Raw genomic sequence first — 22,644 nt, 5'->3', positions numbered from 1 at the left:
TACTGTAGCACTTATTTATATTAAAGAAAAAATAAAAGCGATCTAATAGTCAAATCCATATGTTAGACTTCTAAGTAGTGTGAAAAGAAATGTTAAATAATAATTCAAAGGAAAATAAAATATGAACTTATATTCTCAAATATCTGTATGTAATTATATTTATTCTGAAATAATTATTCCTTCAACCATGCCTTAAAAAGGACTAGAGCAAAACCCAGGCAGGATTTTACCAAGAATTGTTGCTTTTTTTATTTTTTTAAGGTTTTATTTATTTATTCCTGAGAGACAGAGAGGCAGAGACACAGGCAGAAAGAGAAGCAGACTCCCTGTGGGGAGCCCGATGCGTGACTTGATCCCAGGACCCCAGGGTCACACCCTGAGCCCAAGGCAGATGCTCAACGGCTGAGCCACCCGGGCGTCCCAGCCAAGAATTGTTTCTAGTAGAAACAGAATCATGGAACCCTTTTCTGACTCCTTGTATTTTTCAAGCCTGGGCAATTTTTCTGTCATGATCAGGTTTTACTCTTATAATTAGATTAGAAAATATTGAAGATTTTCAAAAAAATTGATAGAAAATAGGCAAAGACGACATCTCTTTGTACATCAAGTGTCTTTTTTGTAAACATCAATCATCGGACTCAAATGTGAAATACAGGTGCCCAGAAACTAAACTCCTGTGTGGAAGGACTAATGGGTAACTCTGGAATTATTATGTATGGGGGCAAGTGCTGCTGGAGGTGGTTGGCCATTAGCCCCCCTTTACTTAACATCTCTCAACCCTTGTGCTTTAACGTCTTTCAGGAGCAGTACCGTTTCTGCTATGATGTCGCGTTGGAGTACCTGGAATCTTCTTAGTTGGTGAGAGCTCAGAGTGCATCCACACGGAGGCCTGTGCGTCTGTTGAGCCAGCAGCTACCTACCGTACCTGTGACACCCGTGCAGGAAGATTTTAATGTGGGGGGTGGGAGGCTTTTACATTCGAGAAGTAAAAGTATTTTTCTTATGAAGTTGTGTATCTTAATAAAAAGGACTCAATTAGTTTCTATTACCGTATGAAAGCATTGACATTTCGTGCCACATAAATTATATTTAATAAGAACAGATTCAGATGAGAACTTATTGGTGTTTGTACAGTGAATATGCAGCTTTTTCTCGCCACCTCATGTTGCATGAATGAATACTTTCTATGTGGCATTTTTCTCCTCCTTTTTTTTTTTTTAGATAAAAGATGTTAAATCTTTAAGGAAGAAGTAAGAAAAGCTGTGCAAATTCATAGTAAAGTTCAATTTTTATATGTTTCCAGTGTAGCAGATCTCTATATAAATATATAAATATATATAACTGGCTTATTTTCTTTTAATGTGCAATGATGGCTGGATCATTTAAAGTTCTTTTTAGAAAAAAAAAAAACATAAGCCAAAGACTCAAGTGTAAATATGTCTATATGGAGAAAGCACATTATATTTATTGGTTACTTACATTCCTTTTTTGATGGCTAAAATACTACCACCACACAATCATTTCTTTTCTGAAGAAAGCTTTTTCTTTCACTAAAATCAATTGTAAACAATTTTTGTAGATTGTAGATTATTTTTTGTATGTTTTAGTGTAAGTAGAGGATAAACTTTTTATTCATAAACCAGGAAGCAATGTTCTTTATAGTGATTCTCTTGTGTACATGCTTGTGAATTAAATTTATGTAAAACACCTTGGCATTTGGGTCTTTTAATATAGGACCAAATTAAAACATTTTGCTGAAAATGTGTAATTTTTCACAATTTCATTAGGTAAATAATGGCTTGGTGATCATACAGGAGAATTGCACACATTCAAAGGCCTTGCTGATGACTTGCACAATGCTGAACGTACCTTTAAGCATCATTTAAATTTTAGAGGAATTGATTCTTGTCAACAAATGGCAGCATCTAGGCTTTCAGAGTCAAGTTTTAGCAAACTGTGATCTGTCAAGGTGATAAAGTGTCTCTTTTGATGTTTACACGCACAAGCTTTGGGTTCTGACCAGAGGAGGTGAGAACAGATCGATGCCAGATTCCTGTTTGTGCATTGTCATGGGATCTGCAAGTGAACCTTTCTTGTTCATATGCCCCATGTAGCCGTGACAGCACATCATCAGCTTGCAGTTTGTTGTTGACTAAAGCATTCCAGTATCCTCGTTCTAGATTGCCAGTCCATGACATGGTGCTTATAAAGATTCAACTAAAGTAAGAGTGAAATAAAGTTTTTATGATTACAAGTGTTGGCACATATTTTCTCTTAATTTTCATGGCTTCATTCCCAAATTAATAGCTTCTTCTCACTGATACTGGTACACTTCAGAAATTCTATTAAAAGTAAAACGAATGTCCAAGCACTAATATCACTCTCTCTCTTTTTTTTAATTGAATGTCAGCAAGTCCGGATGAATGGAGGGGGAAAGGCCGGAGGATTTATTGACATTTTTTTAAATTGCTATCTTATGTGCATCACTGTCTTTTTTTGTAATATACATTTTCATACTTCTTCCTTATAGCAAATTTGACAAAGAAGTGTCATTTCTGTTTTATGAGTGTTGCAATTGAAGCTAAGGAGAAAGTAAATGATTTGTCAACAGATTCAAATCTGACTCTGATTTAGCGCTTCATTCTTATTGTTCCTCATTAATTGATTTTCTCATAAAGTCTCATTACAGGTATCTTCAAACTTCTATTTGCTGTGTATGTTATTAGAACATTGGTGACTTTCATTAGTAAGAATTTAGATAGAGAGACTTCATCTTTTCCTAGAAAGACTAATTTCCATTTAAACGTGGATGCATTTATCAAAAAAAAATCCACGAGCTCACCCCAGATTTCTTACCCAGTTACAGTCAGGATGTTAATCCTATGGAGGATTCAGCTCTGCTGTGTGACCCTGACTCCACTTCTACTCACATGATTGTGTCCACATGCCACTGAAATCACCATAAATACTACTTTTTGCAAAGCTCAAAGGTCCTTGTGGCCTCCAGAATTTAGGCAAAGAACAAAAGGAGACCTGTCTCCAACAGGAAACGGTGTCGTGCTTGCTCTGTCTGGACACCACAGAGGCCAGTTCCTCAGGAGACGGTAGGGAGAGGTATAAATGTGTTTTCTGCAGAACTCACAGGGAGAGAGTCCCAGGTAATCACACCCGGCGGCCCTCCCTGAGTTGTCCTGTGCCTGGGCAAGGACTTGGCTGTGTCCCTCCGGGCAGGCAGGTGTCCGGGCACCACTTTTCAAAGTGGTCACGCTCTTCACAGCCAAAGGCCTCATCTCTCCACCGGTCGCTCCTTGGAAGGCTGTCATGAAGTTGAATCTTCTACATGCCCTTCCGGGATATTTTCACTAAGGACATGCTGGAAGCGTGTGCACCAGACTCTTGAAAACACGTGTTAGGCTTCTGGTCTGACCGGTGCAGCCTTTTTCTACTGTGTGGTCTTTGGAGAAAGGTTTTCACGTGAACGTCTTGCTGTGTCACAACCAAGTGATCTGACCCCCAAGAGATCAAAAGGAAGATCTTTCTGCAGGGAGGGGGAAGGGCATGCTTACGTCTATGCCCATGTGCTGAGGTGCCCACTCAGTGCCCCCTTACGGAGAACCTCCAGGGCTCCAGGTCCGCCCGTGGTGAGCTCGGAAGTCAGACGTCAACAGACTCTCCCTCTCAGATCCGCTCTGTTGCACCCAGAGAACGTAGGAGACAACAAGAGATACCAGAATGCAGGAGAGAAATTACTGTAGCTCCACTAGAAATATGAGATAATCTGTTAGCTTCGGAAGCAGGCCTTTGAGACTTGCCTAACTCACATAGCGGAGTGACAAGTCTACATTTTTTAATTCAATTTCTATGCACTTCAGCCAGCAGTCTTTCTCCATAACAAAATAACCAAAAGTCAAAATTCTACCTCATGCCCCAGGGTAATATGTAGAATATTCAGAAAATCTTTCCGCAGGCAGAGACGCCACAGCCTACCGAGACTTACGTCAGTGTCCTAGCAGACCCCCGACTCCGTGTAGGGGCCAGATGCTATTTTACCCAACATTTTCCCGAGTGAAGGCAAAAGGAGGCCAGCTGTGCCCCCTAGAATGATTTCTACTTACATATCATTTCATAAAGTTTGCCCACAGCTTCAGGAGGCTTGGAATGGGAGCAATAGCATCTGAATGTGTTCATAACTCTGGTCTATTCAAGAGGCCTGCAGAGTATTAGACTATTATCTCTCTGAAACTAAAAGGAAGAGCTCTGTCTTGGGATCTACTTTAAGTAAGCTCTCAGTGGCTTCTGGAATACAAATTGTCCAAAAATCAATGGCAGTAGATACATAACACTTCTGAACTTCAGCTTCCTCCAAAGTGAATTGAAATGCTGACCTGGAAAAGAACAAACACCAGGCTATCCTGTTGTTATCAAATCCTGCAAGAGACAAGTAGAAGGTCTTTAAACCATTGAAGCAAACATAAAGTCCCTGTTGAATATCAGAAAGCCCCCCATTTTTTTTAAATGTTAAAGTCTGCTTGGGGGAGAGGGCGGAGGAGAGAGATTTGGCGACAGACAACCATGTCATGATGCACTTGCCAGTTGTAGAAAACCTACAATACCTGAAATCTAACACAACACTGAGCGCTGATTCTGATGTGTAGTTGTCTTGTCTTCCAGTCTTATTAGTCTTATAAGTTTATTAATTTGATTCAAATAGAAGATATGTAGCATGGAGGCCAAAAAAAATTTGTAAGCCTCTCAGTACTTAAATGCAATCTCAGTAGATAATACGAAGAACAAGACTATTTAAGTTGAGTGGCCAAAGAGCTCCTCTCTTAAATAGATGTTAGAATGTGCAAACACAGGCCATATATTCCCACTACTTACCTGGTCTAAGGCAAAAGCAAACTGGGAAAGCAGGAAAAAAATAAGATCACCATGGCATCCCCTTGTAATTTGTGGAGAAAAAGGAGAGGCAAATTATGATGCCCGCAGGGCCAGTGGACACCGTGGGTGGGGAAAGGAGGACAGGTATTTCAGAATGGTCATTCATGTATTATTACAACAGACATCCTTAATCTGTGCATTTCCTAATAGGAATATTTCTCGTCTCTACAAAAATATATCTCCCATTTTTATTAAAATAACACCCCGGGGCACCTGGCTGGCTCTGTTGCTGGAGCATGCACCTCTAGATCTCAGGGTCATAAGTTGGAACCCCACAATGGGTGTAGTGATTACTTAAAAAAATAAAGTCTTAAAAAAAATTTCCTCAATTTTGCATTTTCTCAATTGTTTTTTAAACATTTTATTTATTTATTCATGAGAGACACAGAGAGAGAGAGAGAGACAGAGACGCAGGCAGAGGGAGGAGCAGGCTCCACGCAGGGAACCCCATGTGGGACTCAATCCCGGGTCTCCAGGATCACGCCCTGGACTGAAGGCAGCGCTAAACCGTTGAGCCACCGGGGCTTCCCAACCTTTTCCCAATTTTGATTGAAAAATGGATACTAGATACTGTGCCATCTTCAGTTTTACTGTTAAAAAACACAATAGCAGGATTGATGATAAGTGACAACTGCTGTTTGGCCAGGAACCAGAGGGAACAGTGTGGGGAGAACCAAACCCCACTTGGACTCCAGAGCATATGTGATGCCCAAGGAGACTGGTATGTACCTCCTAGCAGAGTTTGCTGCGTGGGCACATGGACCCAACAGGTGTCTCGGCTCTCAAGAGTGTGGAACCCTACGTTTTTATGTAGGCTCGTAAAGACTGTTGAATCTTAACAACCAATTACATTCAAAAGCAAGCAAGCAAATAAAACCTCTGGCCCAACCCTGTGCAAAAAAAAAGAAAAAAAAACTGTCAGAAGGCTGCGTCTCATGTGGTCTGTAAGAGCCACAGTCTCTCAGTTCGTGACTTCCATTGGAGAATAACTAACTGTTATTTTACCATTTGATCTTCTAAAAATTATTCTTAAAGAAATGTGAACTTTAGTTCTCTTAAAACAGTTTTTTTTCATATTCTTTTCCAATTTACCTTCTCTTCTTACATATTTTTCTTTTTTTAAGATTTTATTTATTTATTCATGAGAGACACACAGCGAAGGAGGCAGAGACACAGGCAGAGGGAGAAGCAGGCTCCATGCAGGGAACCTGATGTAAGACTCGATCCTGGGTCTCCAGGATCACATCCTGGGCTGAAGGCAGGGCTAAACTGCTGAGCCACCAGGGCTGCCCTTCTTACGTATTTTTCTGTTTTAAAAATATGTGTGGATGAATCTTGACTCCTAAGATGAAAAAAAAAAAAGAAAAAAACCAAGGTCAATGTCTCTTTCTGCTCCCTCCTACCTGGACTAAATTCAAAAAAGTGTATTCCAGAAGGTAAATCACACATTTCACCGAATAAGCACCCCAAAAATGATGACTAGAAATAAGTCTTCTGGAAATAATAGTGTTGAGAACTCAAAAGGGAAGTGCTTGTTCTGTGAGCCATAGGATGGCCTGAACCGTTTGAGTCACAAGTGCAGAAAAGCATCTGTGGAAACACCACACTTCCAGATTGTGATGGTGCATGCTGATTTCCATGGCAGGTGCAAAACAGTATGGGTTCTTGCTGGCCCACTGTGGGAACTTGAACTCCAGTTCCATAAATCTAATTACCTGAAACACAGCAGATTGAAATTGATTTCTTTTCACCTTCATGTTAGTTCTTAGCATGGTAAAGTGAATATGTATTCCTTAATTATTTACTTTTCGATGTCAACTTCACTATTCTCTGAGCTCAAATGTGGTCATTGAGGGAGAAAATATACTTTCATCTGGGAAATCAGGATTGATTTTCCTCATAAATGAAAGACATTAGAGGTATATTTAAGATTATCAAATCCAAGGCCCTTCTTGTTAAATTTAAGAAATTAAAACCAAGAGATGTCATGTGTCTATCAGTAAAGGTTTGATAGTGAATATTGTAAGTTTTCCAGATCATTGGCTTCTGTTATCTTTGTTGCTAGGACCTACCTTTTGCAACTTCTTCAAACAAGCAGAAATGATGGAAGGAATTTTCAAGCATCAGAAAGGAAGAAAGAACCATGGAAAGAACAGAATTATGGGTACATGCAATAGAAAATGCTTTCCCTCATATATCTGTTTTATAAATCCTATTTGGTGATTGAAGCAAAAAATATAACACCATATGATATTTAAGAAAATGCTACTTCAAAGGAAGGAAAAGGGGATCTAAATAGAAATAAGATTTCCATGCTTTACTCAAAGTGATAATATAATTATACCACTAGATTATAAGTCATATATATATTATAATGCATTCTATTAAGATATATGCTCAAAAACTCTATAAATGAATCAATATGAATTTTAAAACATGTTAACATAACACCGAAAATTAAGGAAAGAGAAATAGGTGTGAGAACCAGATAAAGATTGAATGACTTAAATGCTAGCATGTTGATAATTACTTTTAATGGTCTAAGATGCCAATAAAAAAATACATTGTCATATTGGATTAAGAAAATGGAAGCTAACTATACACGAGAAACTCAGCATATATTCAATGAAATAAGTAGGCTGAAAGTGACAGAATTGAAACAGATAAGTCATGCAAGCTTTCAATTTAGTAAATAAGTAAGTAGCTATTATTAACATCCAATAGACTTCTGAGCAATTAAAATTACTACATAAAGGAATATTACAAAATAATAAAAAATATCAGTTCACAAAGAAGACATAATGATGCTAAATCTGTACACGCTGAAACACAGAGCCTCAAAATGCATGCAGTAAGGAGAAATAGACAAATTCACAATATGTATGGAAACTTCATGCCCCACACTCCCTACCACCAGCAACCTATAGAGCTAGTAGATAGAAAATCAACAAAGACATACAAGGTATGAAAAATACAATCAACAGACAGGGTCCAATTGAAAGATTTAGAATACTCTACCCAAGGGCAGCAGAACACATGTTGTTCAAGCAGCCACGGGACACCACCAAGAGAGATTATATCCTGAGTCATAAAACAAACCTCAACAAACTGAAAAGGATTCTATAAAGTTTGTTCCTTGACCATGAAAGTATCAAACCAAAATTCAATAACAAAGGCAATAGGAAAATCTCTAAACATATGAAATTAAGCTTCACACTCCTAAATATTTAGATAGGCCTGAAAAAAAGCGAAGTACAGCATATCAAAATCTCCAAGATGCAGCTAGAGCAGGACTAAGAGGGAAATTTGCAGAATTAAATGCTTATATTAATTAAGTGAGATGAGGTCTCAAATCAATTATATAAGTTACTACCTCAAGAAAATAGAAAAAGAAGAATAAAATAAGACATAAGCAGAAAAAAGCAATAGGAAAATAGAGAATATAAATGAAATACAAATCTAGTTTTAAAAAGTCAATATAATTGATAAATCTCTAGCAAGACAGACAAAAACAAAAAGAATACATAAATCACCAATATCAGTATTGTAATGGGACATCATTACAGATCCTGCAGCCATTGAAAAGAAAAAGAAATACTATTAAAAAATTCACAGATTGAACAGTTTAGGAAAAATGGACCAATTCCTGAAAAGACACAAACCAATAAAACTCATCCAAGATGAGATACTCTGAATAATCTTATAACCATTGAAAACATGAATGCATAATTAAAAGTTCCCCACAAAAATCTCTAGGCCCAGGTGGCTTATTTGAACATTTTATCAAACATTTAAAGAAATAACACCAATATCACACAATCTCCTTCCGACAATAGAAGAGGAGAGAGCACTTCTGAACTTATTTTATGAGGCCAACTTAAACCTGTTATGAAAAACCCAACAAAGATAGCTCAAAAATAATAAAAGCACAAATATATCTCATGAATTTTATATAAAATTCTTCAATGAAATAGTAGCCAACTGAATCTAACAAAGTAAAATGGAATTATGCACGTAACAGTGGAATTATTTCCATGTATGCAAACTGGTTTAACATTCAGAAATCAATTAATGTTATATACCATGTATCAACAAGCTAAAGAAAAAAGATCATAATTAATTGACTTAGAAGCAGCATTTGATAAAAGCATTTATTCATGAGGAAAATTGTCTAGGGAAACTTCCTCAAGTTGATAACATCTAAAAAAAACCTACAGCTAACTTCATAATAAATGGTGGAATGGGTGCTTTCCCTCTACTACTAGGAGCAAGGCAAGTATGTTTACTTTATTCAGCATAGCACGGGAATTTCTAGCATTGCAATAAGACACACAAAAAAAAAAAGAAAAGAAAGAAGAAAGAAAAGAAAAGAAAAGAAAAGAAAAGAAAGAAAAAGAAAGAAAGAAAGAAAAGAAAAGAAAGAAAAGAAAAGAGAAAAGAAAAGACATACAGACTTGAAGGTTAAAATGCCCCTATTTGTATATGACGTGATTGCCTGTGTAGAAAGTCCCAAAGAATCTACCAAAAAAGCCCTAATACTAATAAATGAGTTCAGTAAGTTCACAGGATATAAAACCAATATGAAAATATCAATTGCATTTCTATATATTAACAATAAACCTGATGAAACTGAAAAATGTAATACCTTTTACAATCGCTCTACTGAAAATGAAATGCTTAGATATATACTCACTAAAATATGTGTAGGATTTACATGCTGCAAATTATAAAAAGCTGATAAAAGAAATCAAGTATACCTAAATAAATTGAGAGATATATTCATTTGAGAGTTGAAAGATTTAAAGAGTAAAAACGATTTTTTTCTCAAATTGATCTATAAGTTTAATGTGATTCCTATAAATATCCCAACAAGAATTTTTATAGCTGTAGACAAGTTTATTCTAAAATTTATATAGAAAGGCAATATTGACAAAGAAATAAAAAGGAGGAGAAATTACCCAACATTTACTATTTTGTCATACTATTCAAAGAAGTGCACTATTGATTTTAGGCCCCCCAAAAAATCACATTTAGGACAGAGCAGAATTCTTAAAATTGTCCCCAAAGTATAATCCCTAAAGCTGAAAATTGATCATTGGCCTCATCACAATTAAAATCTTTTGCCCTAGGAAAATCTGTATGAAGACAATGAAGGGCAAATTAGATGAAATTATTTGCAAACTACGTCTGGTAAAAGGGCCAGCATCTAGTATATATACAGACCTCTCAGAATTCAGCAAAAGCAAAACAAACAAAACAAAACAAACAAAAAAACCGACATAATTAGAAAATATGTAAAAGACGCGAATGAACAGATAGCTCACTGAGGAAGGTATGCAGATGACAAATGAACATATGAAATATGTTCAACAGGGGCGTCTAGGTGGCTTAGTCCATTAAGCAACCGATTCACGATTGGCTCAGGTCATGATCCCGTGGGCCGTCAGATGGAGCCCCCACATCTGGCTCCACACTTGGGGGGTGTCTGCTTGAAGTTTCTGTTCCTCTGCCTCTCCCCACCCCTCTGTCTCTAAAATAAATAAATCAATCTTTAAAAAGAAAAGAAGTTCAACACTGTTAGCCATTAGGAAAATGTAAAGTGAGATATCACTACCTATCAGAAGAAGACAAAAAAAAGAAAAATGACACCACCAAACACTGGCAAGGATACAGAGGGACTGGATCATGCACACATTGTTGGCAGACAGGTAAGATGGTACGGCCCCTCTGGAAAGGACGATGGCAGATGGTTATAAAATTAAACATGCAACACATATGACTCAGCAGTTCTACTCCTGGGCATTTACCCCAGAACAATGAAAACTTACGTTCGCACAAACCCTGTATCAGAATAGTGAATGCAGCTTTATCTCTGCTAGTCTCAAACTACAAACAGCCCAGAGACCCTAAAATAGGTGATCAGTTAAATCGCTATACATCTGTAAGATGGAATACCACCCGGCAATAAAAAGGAAAAAACTACTAATACAGGCAACAACCTGAAAGAATCTCTGGGAAATTGATGGGCTCACCCTAGTGCTAGTGGCCCCCCAGCCCTATCCCATCTCCATCTCGGAGGACCTGCCTTGGCACAGCTGGGCTCTGTCTGGCATTGCACTGGAGAAAAATGACAGCAATCAAGCGTGTGTTACAAAGACACATTTCTCTCCAAATGATGTATGGCTGCTGACTATTGTCAATATCTGCAAAGCAGGAAGAAAGAAGAAAGAATTGTTTCTTGTGTGCCTCAGTGACAACTGAATGCCCTGCGCAGGTGAAGATGGTCAAAGTTAAGAAGTCTGATCAAGGAGGTTTCTACAAGAGGCAGATTGCTTGGGCCCTTCAAGACCTTGCTGTGGGACATGCCAAGGATGCTATTAAAGTACGTTTTTCTTAGTTATTTAAAAAAAGAAAGAGGAAAGAAAGAAAAGAGAAAGAGAGAGAGAAAAAGAAGAAAGAGAAAGAAAGAAGAAGAAGAAGAAGAAGAGAAGAGAAAAGAAGAAGAAGAAACAAAAAGAAGAGAAAGAAAGAAGAAGAAAGAAGAAGAAAGAAAGAAAGAAAGAAAGACAAACCAACAGAAAGATCGCAATATCAACCCCGACCCACATCCCTCCCTCCTCACCAACCTCCCGCTCGCCTCACCGACCGTCCCTCCCTGCAGTACCCTTCCTGAAGTGACGTCCGTCTCCTTGCCTCCTGCCGTGCGTCCTTACTTCCTTCCTTCCTTCCTCCTTCCTTACCTTCCTTCCTTCCTTCCTTCCTTCATTCTCCCTCCCCCTTTTCTTTTCTTCTTTCGGAGAGAAGATGGAAGGAAGGAAAGAAGAAAAGAAACCCAGGGAATTAAACAAAGTGAAAAAAGCCAATCCCAAGAGTATATGCTGTAGGATTTTTTTAATGTAACATTTTGAAATGACAAAATCTTAAACATGGAGAACAGATTAGTTATTGCCGGGGTTAGGAATATGGTTGGGTGGGGGGAGTAAATGGGAGGTGGGTGTGGTTATAAAGGGATTCTTATGAGGTTGGAACCATCCTGTATCTTGTCTGTGGTGGTGATGCAAGAACCCACACATGTGACAAAATTGCATAGAACTAAATACACACACACACACACACACACACACACACACAATTGAGCAAAAGCAAAACTGGGTAATTCTGAGTAAGATTGGTGGATCGTTTCAATGTCTATATCCAGGTTGTGATGCTGTACTTTAGTTTTGAAAAGCTTCCCTGAAGGGGCACCTGGGTGGCTCAGTCAGATCAGCATCCACCTCTTGGTTTCGCCTCAGGGTCATGATTTCAGGTCTTGAGGTTGAGCCCTGCAGTGAGCCTTGCCTCGGGCTCCATGCTCAGTGGGGAACCTGCCTCAGATTCTCTCTCTACTTCTCCCTCTGCCCCTCCCCCTGCTCACATGCGCCCTCTCTAAAATAATCAAATGCATCTTTTTCTTATAAGAAGAAAAGCTTCCTTGAGGATGAATCTTGAAGGGAGAGATTCTTCTATTGACCAAAGGATATGCCGCAGCACACGTAAGACCTACCGTGTGGTCCAGCCACACCCAACAACTGTACCTACAAAATGTCTCAACCACTCCCCGGTGGCAGTTTATCCAAGGCCATCTCCCCATTTCTTGAATCCAGAGGAAAACATTAGACAGTCATTAACCCCTGAGTCTGTAATCTCCTTTTCAAGTGGAGAAAGTACCCCTTTGCAGGGTATTCCCCTTCTTCTTGGGGTAACAGCAATAGCACCAAAAGGAAGGAAATAGGAGATGGAATTTTAATCCAAATCTTGTTTTTCCAAGACCTTGCCCAAGAGAGTGAAACCAGGTAGAGAAGACAGAAAAACAAAATACACAAATAATCAGGACGAATGGGTGTCACTACGCACTATGCAGAGGATTAGAATGGAGGATGCTACGAGTGCCCTGGGGACTGCAGAGAACACGGGGGGGGGGGGCTTTCCATCCAAGGCCCCCAGATGTAAGAAGGTGGGTGTTTGCAGTGATGGGAAAATGGCCAGTGCGGCGGAGGCCCAGTGAGGAAGGTGCGCCACGAGAGCTCATCCAGAGTCCAGCCTGTGGGTTTGCATATTACTCATATTATTCATCTAGAAACCTCCATTCTTTTACCTTCACGTCACAAAATCCAGGGCTGAATGCGCCACAGTGCACATGGCGGATTTCAACAAATGTGTGTTAGGCGTGCTTTCAGCCAGAGCCAGCCTGCAGTGCTCTTCTTTCTTCTCCTGTGTTTTCCCCACAACATCAGACAGTGTCTTTGATTCTAAAAGAGCAGACAAACGAGTGGGACGGGCAGGCGTCCGGCCCTGGGCCCTTGCCAGGACCATCCTGGGGGGTCCCGGGCGGCTCCCCCTCCTGAGCTCCCTGGCACCTCACCTCTATGCGCAGGGATTCAGGGGACTCTTGAGTAACCAGGAGGACTCGGGACCATCAGCAGCCAAAGTAAACCTGGGTCCGAGCCGACCATGCGGTTCACCCAGTTCAGTAGCGGGGACTGAATGTGCACAAGATCCTCTGGGCCCGGGTCCAAACAGATGGGCGAAAGCAGCGTACACACCTGTTGCATGAACACCGAGCCTTCTATGGACGCAGACCTGGGGTTCCCATCAGTCAGAAACAGAGGGGGGCCCGGAAGCCTACAGAAGCCCAGGGCTGAGCTGGGCCTTGGCTCGCACCAGGCCCGGTGTGTGGGGCGGGAGGGAAGCAGGCCGCCCCGGCCCAGAGGCGCAGGGGCCACCTCCCCGCGCTGGGCCTCGGAGCCCAGAAGCCCGTCGCCGACTCAGGGGAAGAATCCTGAGCTCAGGTTCTAGAATGAGAGGCCCAGGGCTGCTGGTAAGGACCACAGCCTGGGTGACAAACAACAGAAAACCACGCCTGGGCGCCGGAGGCTAGGAGTGCGCGGTCCGGGGTCAGCAGGGCCCCCGGAGCCTCCCCTGACACCTGCAGGCGAGGCGCCCCCCTAGCTTCGTGGAGCTCCTGGGGACTTGCTGCTGCCCTCCCAGGCTTGGCCCCCACTCTCTCGTGGCGCCCCTGCCGCTCCTCCTCTGGTGCTGCTAGTCCTGCCGGGCCCAGGCCTCACTCTCCCACACGTGCCTGCTTTTTAACTGAATTAACTCAACTACAAAGCACCTATTTCCAAGCAAGTTCTCATTCCGAAGTGCCGAGAGTTAGGATTTGAACACGGCTCCTGAGGGACACAGCTGGACCCTACCACACGCAAGGTGACGAGTATACCTGCCCACGTGTTCGGGTGTGACGGGGCAGAGGGCATTTTCAGGCACGTTTAACCCACAGCAGCGATGTCCCCAGTGCATCCCCGGTGGTTACTGCCAGAACATCGTTTTCTACATAGTTGTGATTCCATAAAATATTATTTTATTGGATTTCAAATGTCATATAAATGCTAAAGTGTGGGTATCCTGCTGGTGCTTTCTGTTTTTCCCGCATTATGTTTTTGGGATGTATTTGTGTTGGAAAGCGAGTTCACTTTTTTAATTGCTGCACCCGATTGTAGGGGTATGACCTATTTTATCATCAAAACTTCCTCTTGTGAATAAGTTATTCTCTATTTGCTGCTCATGAGTGCCCGTCTTTCTCTCCTGGCTTCTTCTCTGCCTGGTTGTGTGCAATGGGGAGGCTAACCTCCCGGGGCTGCATCCCCAGGACCTGTCCCTTGCTTTCTGATTCAAGAGTGGAGTTTTGCAAGGCTCCCGTAGCGGATCACCTGGCAGAAAGATGGAGCAATGGCGCTTCCTCCTTGCTGGTCCACATTTTATATGGTGGCTACACTCCTCTACCAGCCTCCAGGAGGGTAGCGCCTCACCCCATGGTTTTGCTCTCTTGATTCCAGTAACACTGCTCCCTCCTCTTATCCCTTCAGGTCTGTGAATGATAATGACTCTCTTCACCCTTGCTACCTTCGGGGTGCTTCACCAACCTTTGTTGTTCTCCTAAAGTTCTGGCACCACTGTAAATAATGTTTTTTTTTTTTAATCTTTCAATTTACTGTTCAAGTATACCATCCATTCCTTGTTAAAATCTTGACTAATATAGTAATTGGTTCCACAAGTGTCCCTAAGACATAGTCCATTAAGTAGATTATGGAATTGAGTCATGCAGACATTGACATTTCCCCACCGGGAAATGGGACCCTGGTAATCTGGGGCAAGCAATAGCTGGTATCTTTACTAAAGCAAATCTTCCCCCGACGTGTGATAGGAACCTATTGCCTTAACAAATGCTTTCCCTTTAGTTTCCACCAGTAAATGCAACTGGCCACATCTCACCTTTGCCCAGTGGTTCAGTACTACACAGGGCTGTCTCTTCTCAAAGCTCTAATTTCTATCATGTTATAATCTATAGGGGTTGTGGTCTCAGGTGTCATCTGTGAACTGGTTCCTGGTCCATGTCTTGCTTGTCCCCAGTGAATTAAGAAGTTTGTACCAGAATGTGAACTATGTATGCACCAGAATGTGGCCTATTTAGGTCAAGTGACAATTTTTTTCTGAGCAAGTCTTTCTGGTGAGGGCGTCATACACTGAGTTCCATTGGGTGCAAACTCTTTAACTCACTGCTGCAGGTAGGTACTTTGAATGGCTGTTATTCTGGTCTAGACAGACCTTGATCATCTTGATGTGCAACAGAATCTCATGTCGGGGCGTACTGATCGGGCCATGTCATTAGGAAGAAGCTAACAACCAGATAGATGCCTTAGAAAGAAAAAGCATGTTGAGGAAGGGAGAGAAAGAAAAAAACATGTGAAAGCTCACAGACCTGTGATATTTATGAAATTTCTAATAGGACAACAGTGTGAAAAATGTCAGGATACTCTCTCTTCAATGAGAGATAAGCTGCCTCACTTTGTACAACCGACAGCAAAAATAGCCCTAGCACTTAGTGTACCGAAGAGGTTGTATTTGGGTTTACTGCTCTGGCGCATCTACCAGATGACCTGTAAGGCTTCTTTTCCAAGAAATATGTGCAGCGAGAAGGTGTCTGCATCGGGTCCCTGCTTCCACATAGAATAACTTGCCACTAGGCCTCTGATCCAGCAGACTGAGCGGTATTTAGAGACTCCGTGGCAAAAAGGGATGAAGCATGTAGCCGGCAGTGGTAACATCATAATGGAAATCCCCGAGATTTTGAAAAAAGGCTGTTTCGTCATTTGTCAACTACTATTTTCCCATTGGTAGAGATGCTTTGAGTTTGCAACTGTAGAAAAAGAGCAGCCCACCATGGTGTGGAAGACCAACTGGCTTGGAAAATGGGGTGTAAGAATGGTTACCATCAAAAAAGCGAGTGTCCTCCGACCCAAGGAATGACAAATTTGGGTGTGTGCAGCAGCAGCCCGTTATGAAATGTGACTGGTATGTGCAAGACGGAGCCTGAGCAGGTCAAGAAACCTTGAGTACATCTCAGAAGTGATGGCTCTGATTCTCCCGACATCTGCTTCTACTCTTCACTTCCCCTCTCAAACTCATGCCTGTGGCCTCACTGAGATTTTAAAGTCATCATAGTTTTAGGAGTTCGCGATTAGGTTGTCTGTTGGCATGTCACCACATCCACCCTTCTTGTTTTGCAGGATCTAGAAAAAGGGTTGGCAAACAAGCGCCTGTGGACCAAATTCAGGCTACTTTCTATTTCCTACTGCTTCCAAACTGAGAATGGTTTTTACATTTGTAAATGGTTGGGGAGAAATCTAAAGAAAAATTTAAGAGTTCATGACATGTAGATATTATCTGAGATTCAAACTTCAGCATCTCTGTGTACTTTCTGTGCTACCATGACAAAGTCCTAAAATATTTGCCCATCTGGTCCTTTATAGAAAAAAAATATGTCAACCCTGATCTAGAAGCCTGGGAACTGGATTGCCCCCAAGTTCCTAGTAGATTAGATTCCACTAATGAGGGGTGCTCACAAGAGATTTAGAAGGAAGAAAGAAGCAGAAGGTAGTTTTTTTCTAAGGGATATAAGAAACTTCAGAGCTTTGGCAGACAGCTGGTAGTAGGTTTTGCCAACAGCTTCTGGGCATCCCCTTGTGATTTAGTCAGGAAGCCTAGTGGAGATCATAAGTAACTATTACATGTTATGATTTCCTGAATTCTGATGATAGTCTCCCCCACAGACACCCAGGCTTCACTCTTTCCACTTTTCCAAAGACTTGTATAAACCTTCCATTCCTATATTTCATCCCTTCCTCCTAAAAACACCTCAAGTGGGAATATCTGATCTACCAAGAACTTGGCTGAGTCAATTAGAAAAGCACTGAATCGGTAAGGTAAACGAGCTTAACTCTTGCCTAGCTAGAGCCATGACTGGGATGACGTGTTCTCTGAGAATATACAATAAAGGAATTCTTGTATATTCTGGAAAACCAGGTAAAATTTCCCTGAGGAAAGGAAAGCTGATCTTAGATCCGAAGAATTAGCTAGGCAAAGGACTAGAGTTTTCAGGCCAGAGAAAGTGTTATTGGGATGAGGGCCGGTATGCAAATAACCCTTTAGGAGGAAGAACATGGTGGTATGAAGAGAAAAATGCTGGGAGAGCTAAACCTTGGCAAAGTTCAAGAGAAAGCTGGAATTTGGGGGAGGCCGTGCTATACAGGACCTTGTGGGATGGGTTAAGGATTAGGGTTTTCTCCCATGAGCAATGAGAAACACTTTCATGAGCTCCTTATAGAAGAGAAGATTCAAGAGCCAGGCTTGACTAATGGGTGAGAGAGTTGTGATAGAGAAGAGCAACCCAAGGGCATCCCTTTTTTGGACAAGACCTATCAGTGAACGGTTTATCAGTCAGCTTAGCTGGAGAGCATTAGGGGAGATTAATTTAAAGAAACGGTATGGAGGACCTAACACAACAGGAATCTGGACTTTATTTTGTTGTCAATGAAAAGTTATCCAGGCAAACTTAACAACACTCTTCTGAAGATGTTTTTTGTAGTAAATTTAAACTGAAATATCAAATTTGAATTTAGGTTGAGAAATGCTGTTGGCTTTTGTTAATGATAGTGTTTTGTGGTTCTTGAAATGAGATGAAGAGGCTTAAAGGTACAGGAAATTGGTGGCTTTGGTAAAGATTTTGCATGGTTTCATATTAAAAGGAGCTGTTGCAGGGGTTTTCTTTACACCAAGGCTAGAGAAATAGAGAAAACAGATGATGGCACAGTTGAATATCAGATGAATAAATGTCAGATCGCCTAGGCTGCACCTTCGGATACCCAGCTCTGGCCACCTTCGCCTATGGAGAAGGCAAAGAAAAGGATGCTAGATGAAATCGGACACACAGGCCTCCAAGAGACATGAAAGCATCATTTAAGTATATGTGTAAAAGTACCCTTTCTTGTCTTAGAAAGAAAATCCTCAACAAAATAATTTAGTATGCATTCACAACAGCTCAGTAGGGGAAAGGAGCATCATTTTAACAGTCAATGCTCCAGCTCAGTTTCACCAAAAAGAGAGCCTGAAGTGGAGATAAGCATGCAGGCAATCTATTGGGGGTAGGGGGGAGAACAACATACTCAAGGGGTGAGGAAAGCAGGGCTGGGCAAAGGGAAGAGTTCAACCATGCTACAGTTGCAACGGAGTTGAGACAGCCCTTCGGAGTTGCAGAGTTGCTCCAGTTGAGCCAAAGAGGCCCTGCACACCTGCTTTGACCAGTCATTGGCTGCAGATTACCCGGAAGGAAGGGATATAACCCTCAGGGAGGCAGCTTGCATGGACCAAGGGTAATTCCAAAAGAAGGGCTCGAATAAGAGCTGCCAATAGTCAATATTTCTGACAACTGGGGAACAGACGCCGAGGCTCCGAGAAGGGATGTGGGTGGTATACACGGCGTTCATTGGTCTATCCCCAACCTGTCTCTTGGATCCGTTTATTCCATACAGTGAATCTGTCCAGTCTGGAATCAGCTCTTCCAAGATTCTGGTTGGTTTCTAATAGCAGGAAAACTAGCAAGAGGAAGGTGGACGATGCAAATGGCAGGCACCACCGTCTGGGACATACATCTTCCTCCTCTGCTACTCACTCTAGATTCGCCTCACTCTTGACTAGCTCCTCTGCTGGCCGTGACGGCCGACGCGGTTGAGTGGTGCCCAAAACTTTGCTAGCATGTCATCTTGCCACTGCCTTTAGAAACCACCACTAAGGGCTATGACCCAGGGGCAGAAAGGGCCAGGCTAAGTGCAGGGTGCCGCCACCTACTGAATCAAGCAACTTATGAACTTAGCTTGGCCTTTCCCCCTGTTTTACTGGTCCTTTCTCATTTAGCGACAGCCGCTCAATGAGAGGAGTCCTGGCAAGAGAGCCCTGCATGGCTTGGAGGTCTGCACTATGTCTTCTGCAGCTTACTTGTCTTCTGTTGTTTGTTCCAAGTGATACCACTTCCATCTTCTAACAGATTGGTCATGGCGAGGCCTGCTTGATCTTGGGACTGGTGGGTCTGGGGGAACCCAACTCAAGGTGTGTAAGTCTGCCTCTTTGCCACTTCATGTCCATGGTCACAAGTTCCATTTCTATTAGGGCCTGGTAGTGTACCAACAGCTATACAGAGAACGATTAATTCTTTGCTGCGGATACTATGGCATTGTTCTGGAACCCAGAGTGTGATTCTCCTACTAGGAGGTACCCCAGGGTACCTGGGTGGCTCCACTGGTTAAGCATTGACTCCTGATATCGACTCCAGTCTTAATATCAGGCTTGTGAGTTCAAGCCCCAAGTTGGACGCCCTGCTAGATATGGAACCTACTTTTTAAAAAAGGAGGTACCCCAACGTCACATGAAATCTTTCTCAGATAACTTTCATATAATGAGTCTGCAGGTCCTAAGTCTAAGCAGCAGGGACGTGTGTACTATAATTTGTACCTGCTGGTGTGCCCCTTCTTGCTCTGGACCTCCTCAAAGCCAGTAGGCTTCTTTGTTTCTCAGTAAATGGGTTGATATAGTTTCCCAAGCATGGGGTATGCTGTCTCTAGAATTTATATGGGAGGGGGTGAAAGGTGAAATCTTTGTTCTTTACTTTTGAATGTCTCAGCCCACCCTAGGCCACTGGGCTTCTAACAACTTTCTTGATGTGCTATGTCATCGAATCTGTGGAGTTCATCTTCCACCCGCAGGAGTGTGTATTTCTTACCAAGACCTACAATGTGTTTGCCACTTGGGCTCACAAGGTCTGGATAGCATCTTATCATTGAACCAATTTGATCTTTTGCAAAATATCCAAATGGCCAGGTCCTCCCTTAGACAGTGTTATGATGCACAGTAGAAGTACTGCAGCCCTAGGACCAGACCATAAATATGTGCTGCTGTTCATCCCAGATAAATGTGAACAAGCTGAGGTCCTCTTTCCTGACAGGGATGGAAAGAACTAATCTTCTAGATCAGTGGCTATCTGCCACGTTCCCAAGGCCATGTTAATTTGCTCCAGTAAAGATAATCTACCTGGAGTGACAAGTATAATCGGAGCTACTCCTTACTTGAGTTGGTGGAAACCACTGTTACCCAAAAGATCCACTTGGTTTCCCTAGATGCCAGGTCGGTGAATGAAGGAAGGATATGACAAGGATAACCTTAACGTCCACTCTTTCCCAATGTTGCCATTTTTAAACTGTTTTATTGAGATATGATTAATATACAATGTGATTCACTCATTTAAACTTCACACTTCAATATTTTTTATTATATTCACAGACGTAGGCAATATTGTTTTGGACTTACCATCCTGTGAGGAAGTTTCAGAAGATTTCTGTTTGTTCTCACTGCTGTGGTAGCTCTTACATCACAGATCAAGGAATCCAGGTAGAGACTCTGCCGAGCCACCAGGTATCCCTTTGAGCCAGGAGGTTAAAAAGGAAGGAGGTTAGCCAAGTGAGAGCCCTGGACGTATCCACAGAATCACAGACACACTGGGAGCTGGATTTAGGCCAGGACTCTTCAATAATCCGACCCTCCTTAGAAGCCTTGTGTTTGAATATTTCTTTATTTTTCCAATATACAGCCACAGTGTCAGGGTTCTTTTGGAGAAGGACTGAGGGACTTATCTAGATACCTATCATGGTGCTATAGGTTCCTTTCTCATGGTTAATGAACCTCTCCTGCGGTTAGTGAATTACCAGCTCTAAGAAGCAGCTCTGAGAAACTGGGTGGTGAGTCACGACTTAGGACTGGGGAGGCCTTCTGCAAGTGCTCAGCATTGATTTATTTTAGTTGCGTGGTTCGAACGCCTTTGTGGACTATTTATCTTACTCTGGAAATACCTGTTCTATTAACTCCCTCCGTAGCTCTCCATGTGTCAGGCTTCCTTCCTCCCCCAGCGTACCCTACCATTAGCCGTGGTCTGCAGAGGACAGTCTCCAATAAACTCCTAAAATGTCATTGCCCTCCTCCCCAGCACATTCTTTATCACTTCAGTAAATGGAGTGCTCTCTGGGACCTCCAATAGAATATGGTTCTCCGCTAGTTTTCTCAGAGTTAGGTAGACTATCAACTTCAGCTTCCCCATTTTTAAACTCATTTCTTGCTTTATTACTTGTTCTGATAGTTTTGATATTTCCACTTCACTTCGTATGGACCATCATCTCCAAACATCTTAATTGTCTTTCAGGTCAGAAACCTATGCTTTGATTTCCAACAAGGAGAGAATGAGCATCATTAAAAAGGAGGAATGAGATGTTTTTGTAGCCTAGTGGTTTCGAGGACTCTGGAGAGTCAGGATCCTTTAGTACATTTTCCTAGAAGTGCCCATTGCATGTCTCAGAGTCCCACTCTTTCTTCATCAGTGCCCTGACCTTGGCATATCGTACCTGCTGGGGTTAAGGAGTCAACCTACTCTGGAGCAAATCCTTTTATAATTAAGCCCAGGGTCTGATCTTCAGCTTTTTCTCTATAGCTAAAGGAAAGAGAGTCTCTGTGTGGTGGTGACAAGGAGACTCACTGATTTTGCCACACTCTCATGTTGGTGATTCGTCATCATTAGCTTTTCATGATCCTCCCCAATATGTCCATTAGCCCAGCAACAACCATCTGATTCCATCATTCTTATAATTATTATTTTTCCCAAGTCTCAAAATTCCTAAGATACTGCACCTGCCAGCACATCCCATTTCACCAGTATCTCATTCTAGTTCACCTGATTGGTAAAAATTGTATGAGTTATGGTGCAAGTGCATGTCAGGGGCTATGAGTACACTACCTACCTCCAGGGATGGGCTCCTTATGGTCACGTGGCTAGTGGCGGATCTAGCTCCAAAATCAATTTTTTTGTTTGCTGCCTGTACCAACTCTTTTAGGCTGGATTCCCTGGGAAACAGACTCTGGGATTTGCATGCAGGTTTATTGGGGAGTGCATTTACTGAAGAACAACACACATGAGGGATGAGGGAGGCAAAATAGGGCAGAGGATAAAACTGAATTGTGGTAAGTTGCAGCAGAGGCCTCACCTGATTTTACCTGTTTCTTGGGTTTCTGAAGCTGAGATGGTCCTTCAGAACTGTCTCAACTGAGTCAAGGATATCAAGAGCTTTGTGCCATAACTTTGACTACTTATTAAATTGCAGCAGTCCTCAAGGAAGTGTCTTAATATTGACTGAGCCTACTTCTTTCAGCCAAGGATAATTGCTAGAGATGAATTCAATTGGGAACCATTGCCAGCAACACTGCTAGTAGCTGAGGGAGTGAATACATTAT

At 41.8% G+C, this 22,644-nt stretch overlaps 1 protein-coding gene and 1 long non-coding RNA gene across 6 annotated transcripts in view; one reads left to right on the top strand and one right to left on the bottom strand.

Moving 5' to 3' along the window:
- The window catches only part of PTPRK (protein tyrosine phosphatase receptor type K), a 546,322-nt gene extending 543,699 nt beyond the window's left edge, over positions 1-2,623 (top strand). For 4 of the 5 annotated variants that reach the window (XM_038526753.1, XM_038526755.1, XM_038526756.1 and 1 more), the window contains one exon: positions 802-941. In XM_038526753.1, coding sequence (XP_038382681.1) covers positions 802-855 — 54 coding nt within the window. In that variant the 3' untranslated portion in view covers positions 856-941. Of the gene's footprint in view, positions 1-801 lie in introns of all 5 variants that reach the window. The other variant, XM_038526752.1, reaches the window with a different exon arrangement.
- Positions 2,233-13,703, bottom strand: LOC111096271. The gene is made up of 3 exons (XR_005353913.1): positions 13,343-13,703; positions 13,076-13,229; positions 2,233-4,428 (listed from the first exon to the last, which is right to left on the bottom strand). It is a non-coding gene; the product is annotated as an uncharacterized LOC111096271 (long non-coding RNA).
- Positions 13,704-22,644: the final 8,941 nt, after the last annotated feature.

Source organism: Canis lupus, chromosome 1, assembly GCF_011100685.1.
Source record: "Canis lupus familiaris isolate Mischka breed German Shepherd chromosome 1, alternate assembly UU_Cfam_GSD_1.0, whole genome shotgun sequence".
Taxonomy (NCBI): domain Eukaryota; kingdom Metazoa; phylum Chordata; class Mammalia; order Carnivora; family Canidae; genus Canis; species Canis lupus.
This window is presented reverse-complemented; position numbering and strand designations above follow the sequence as displayed.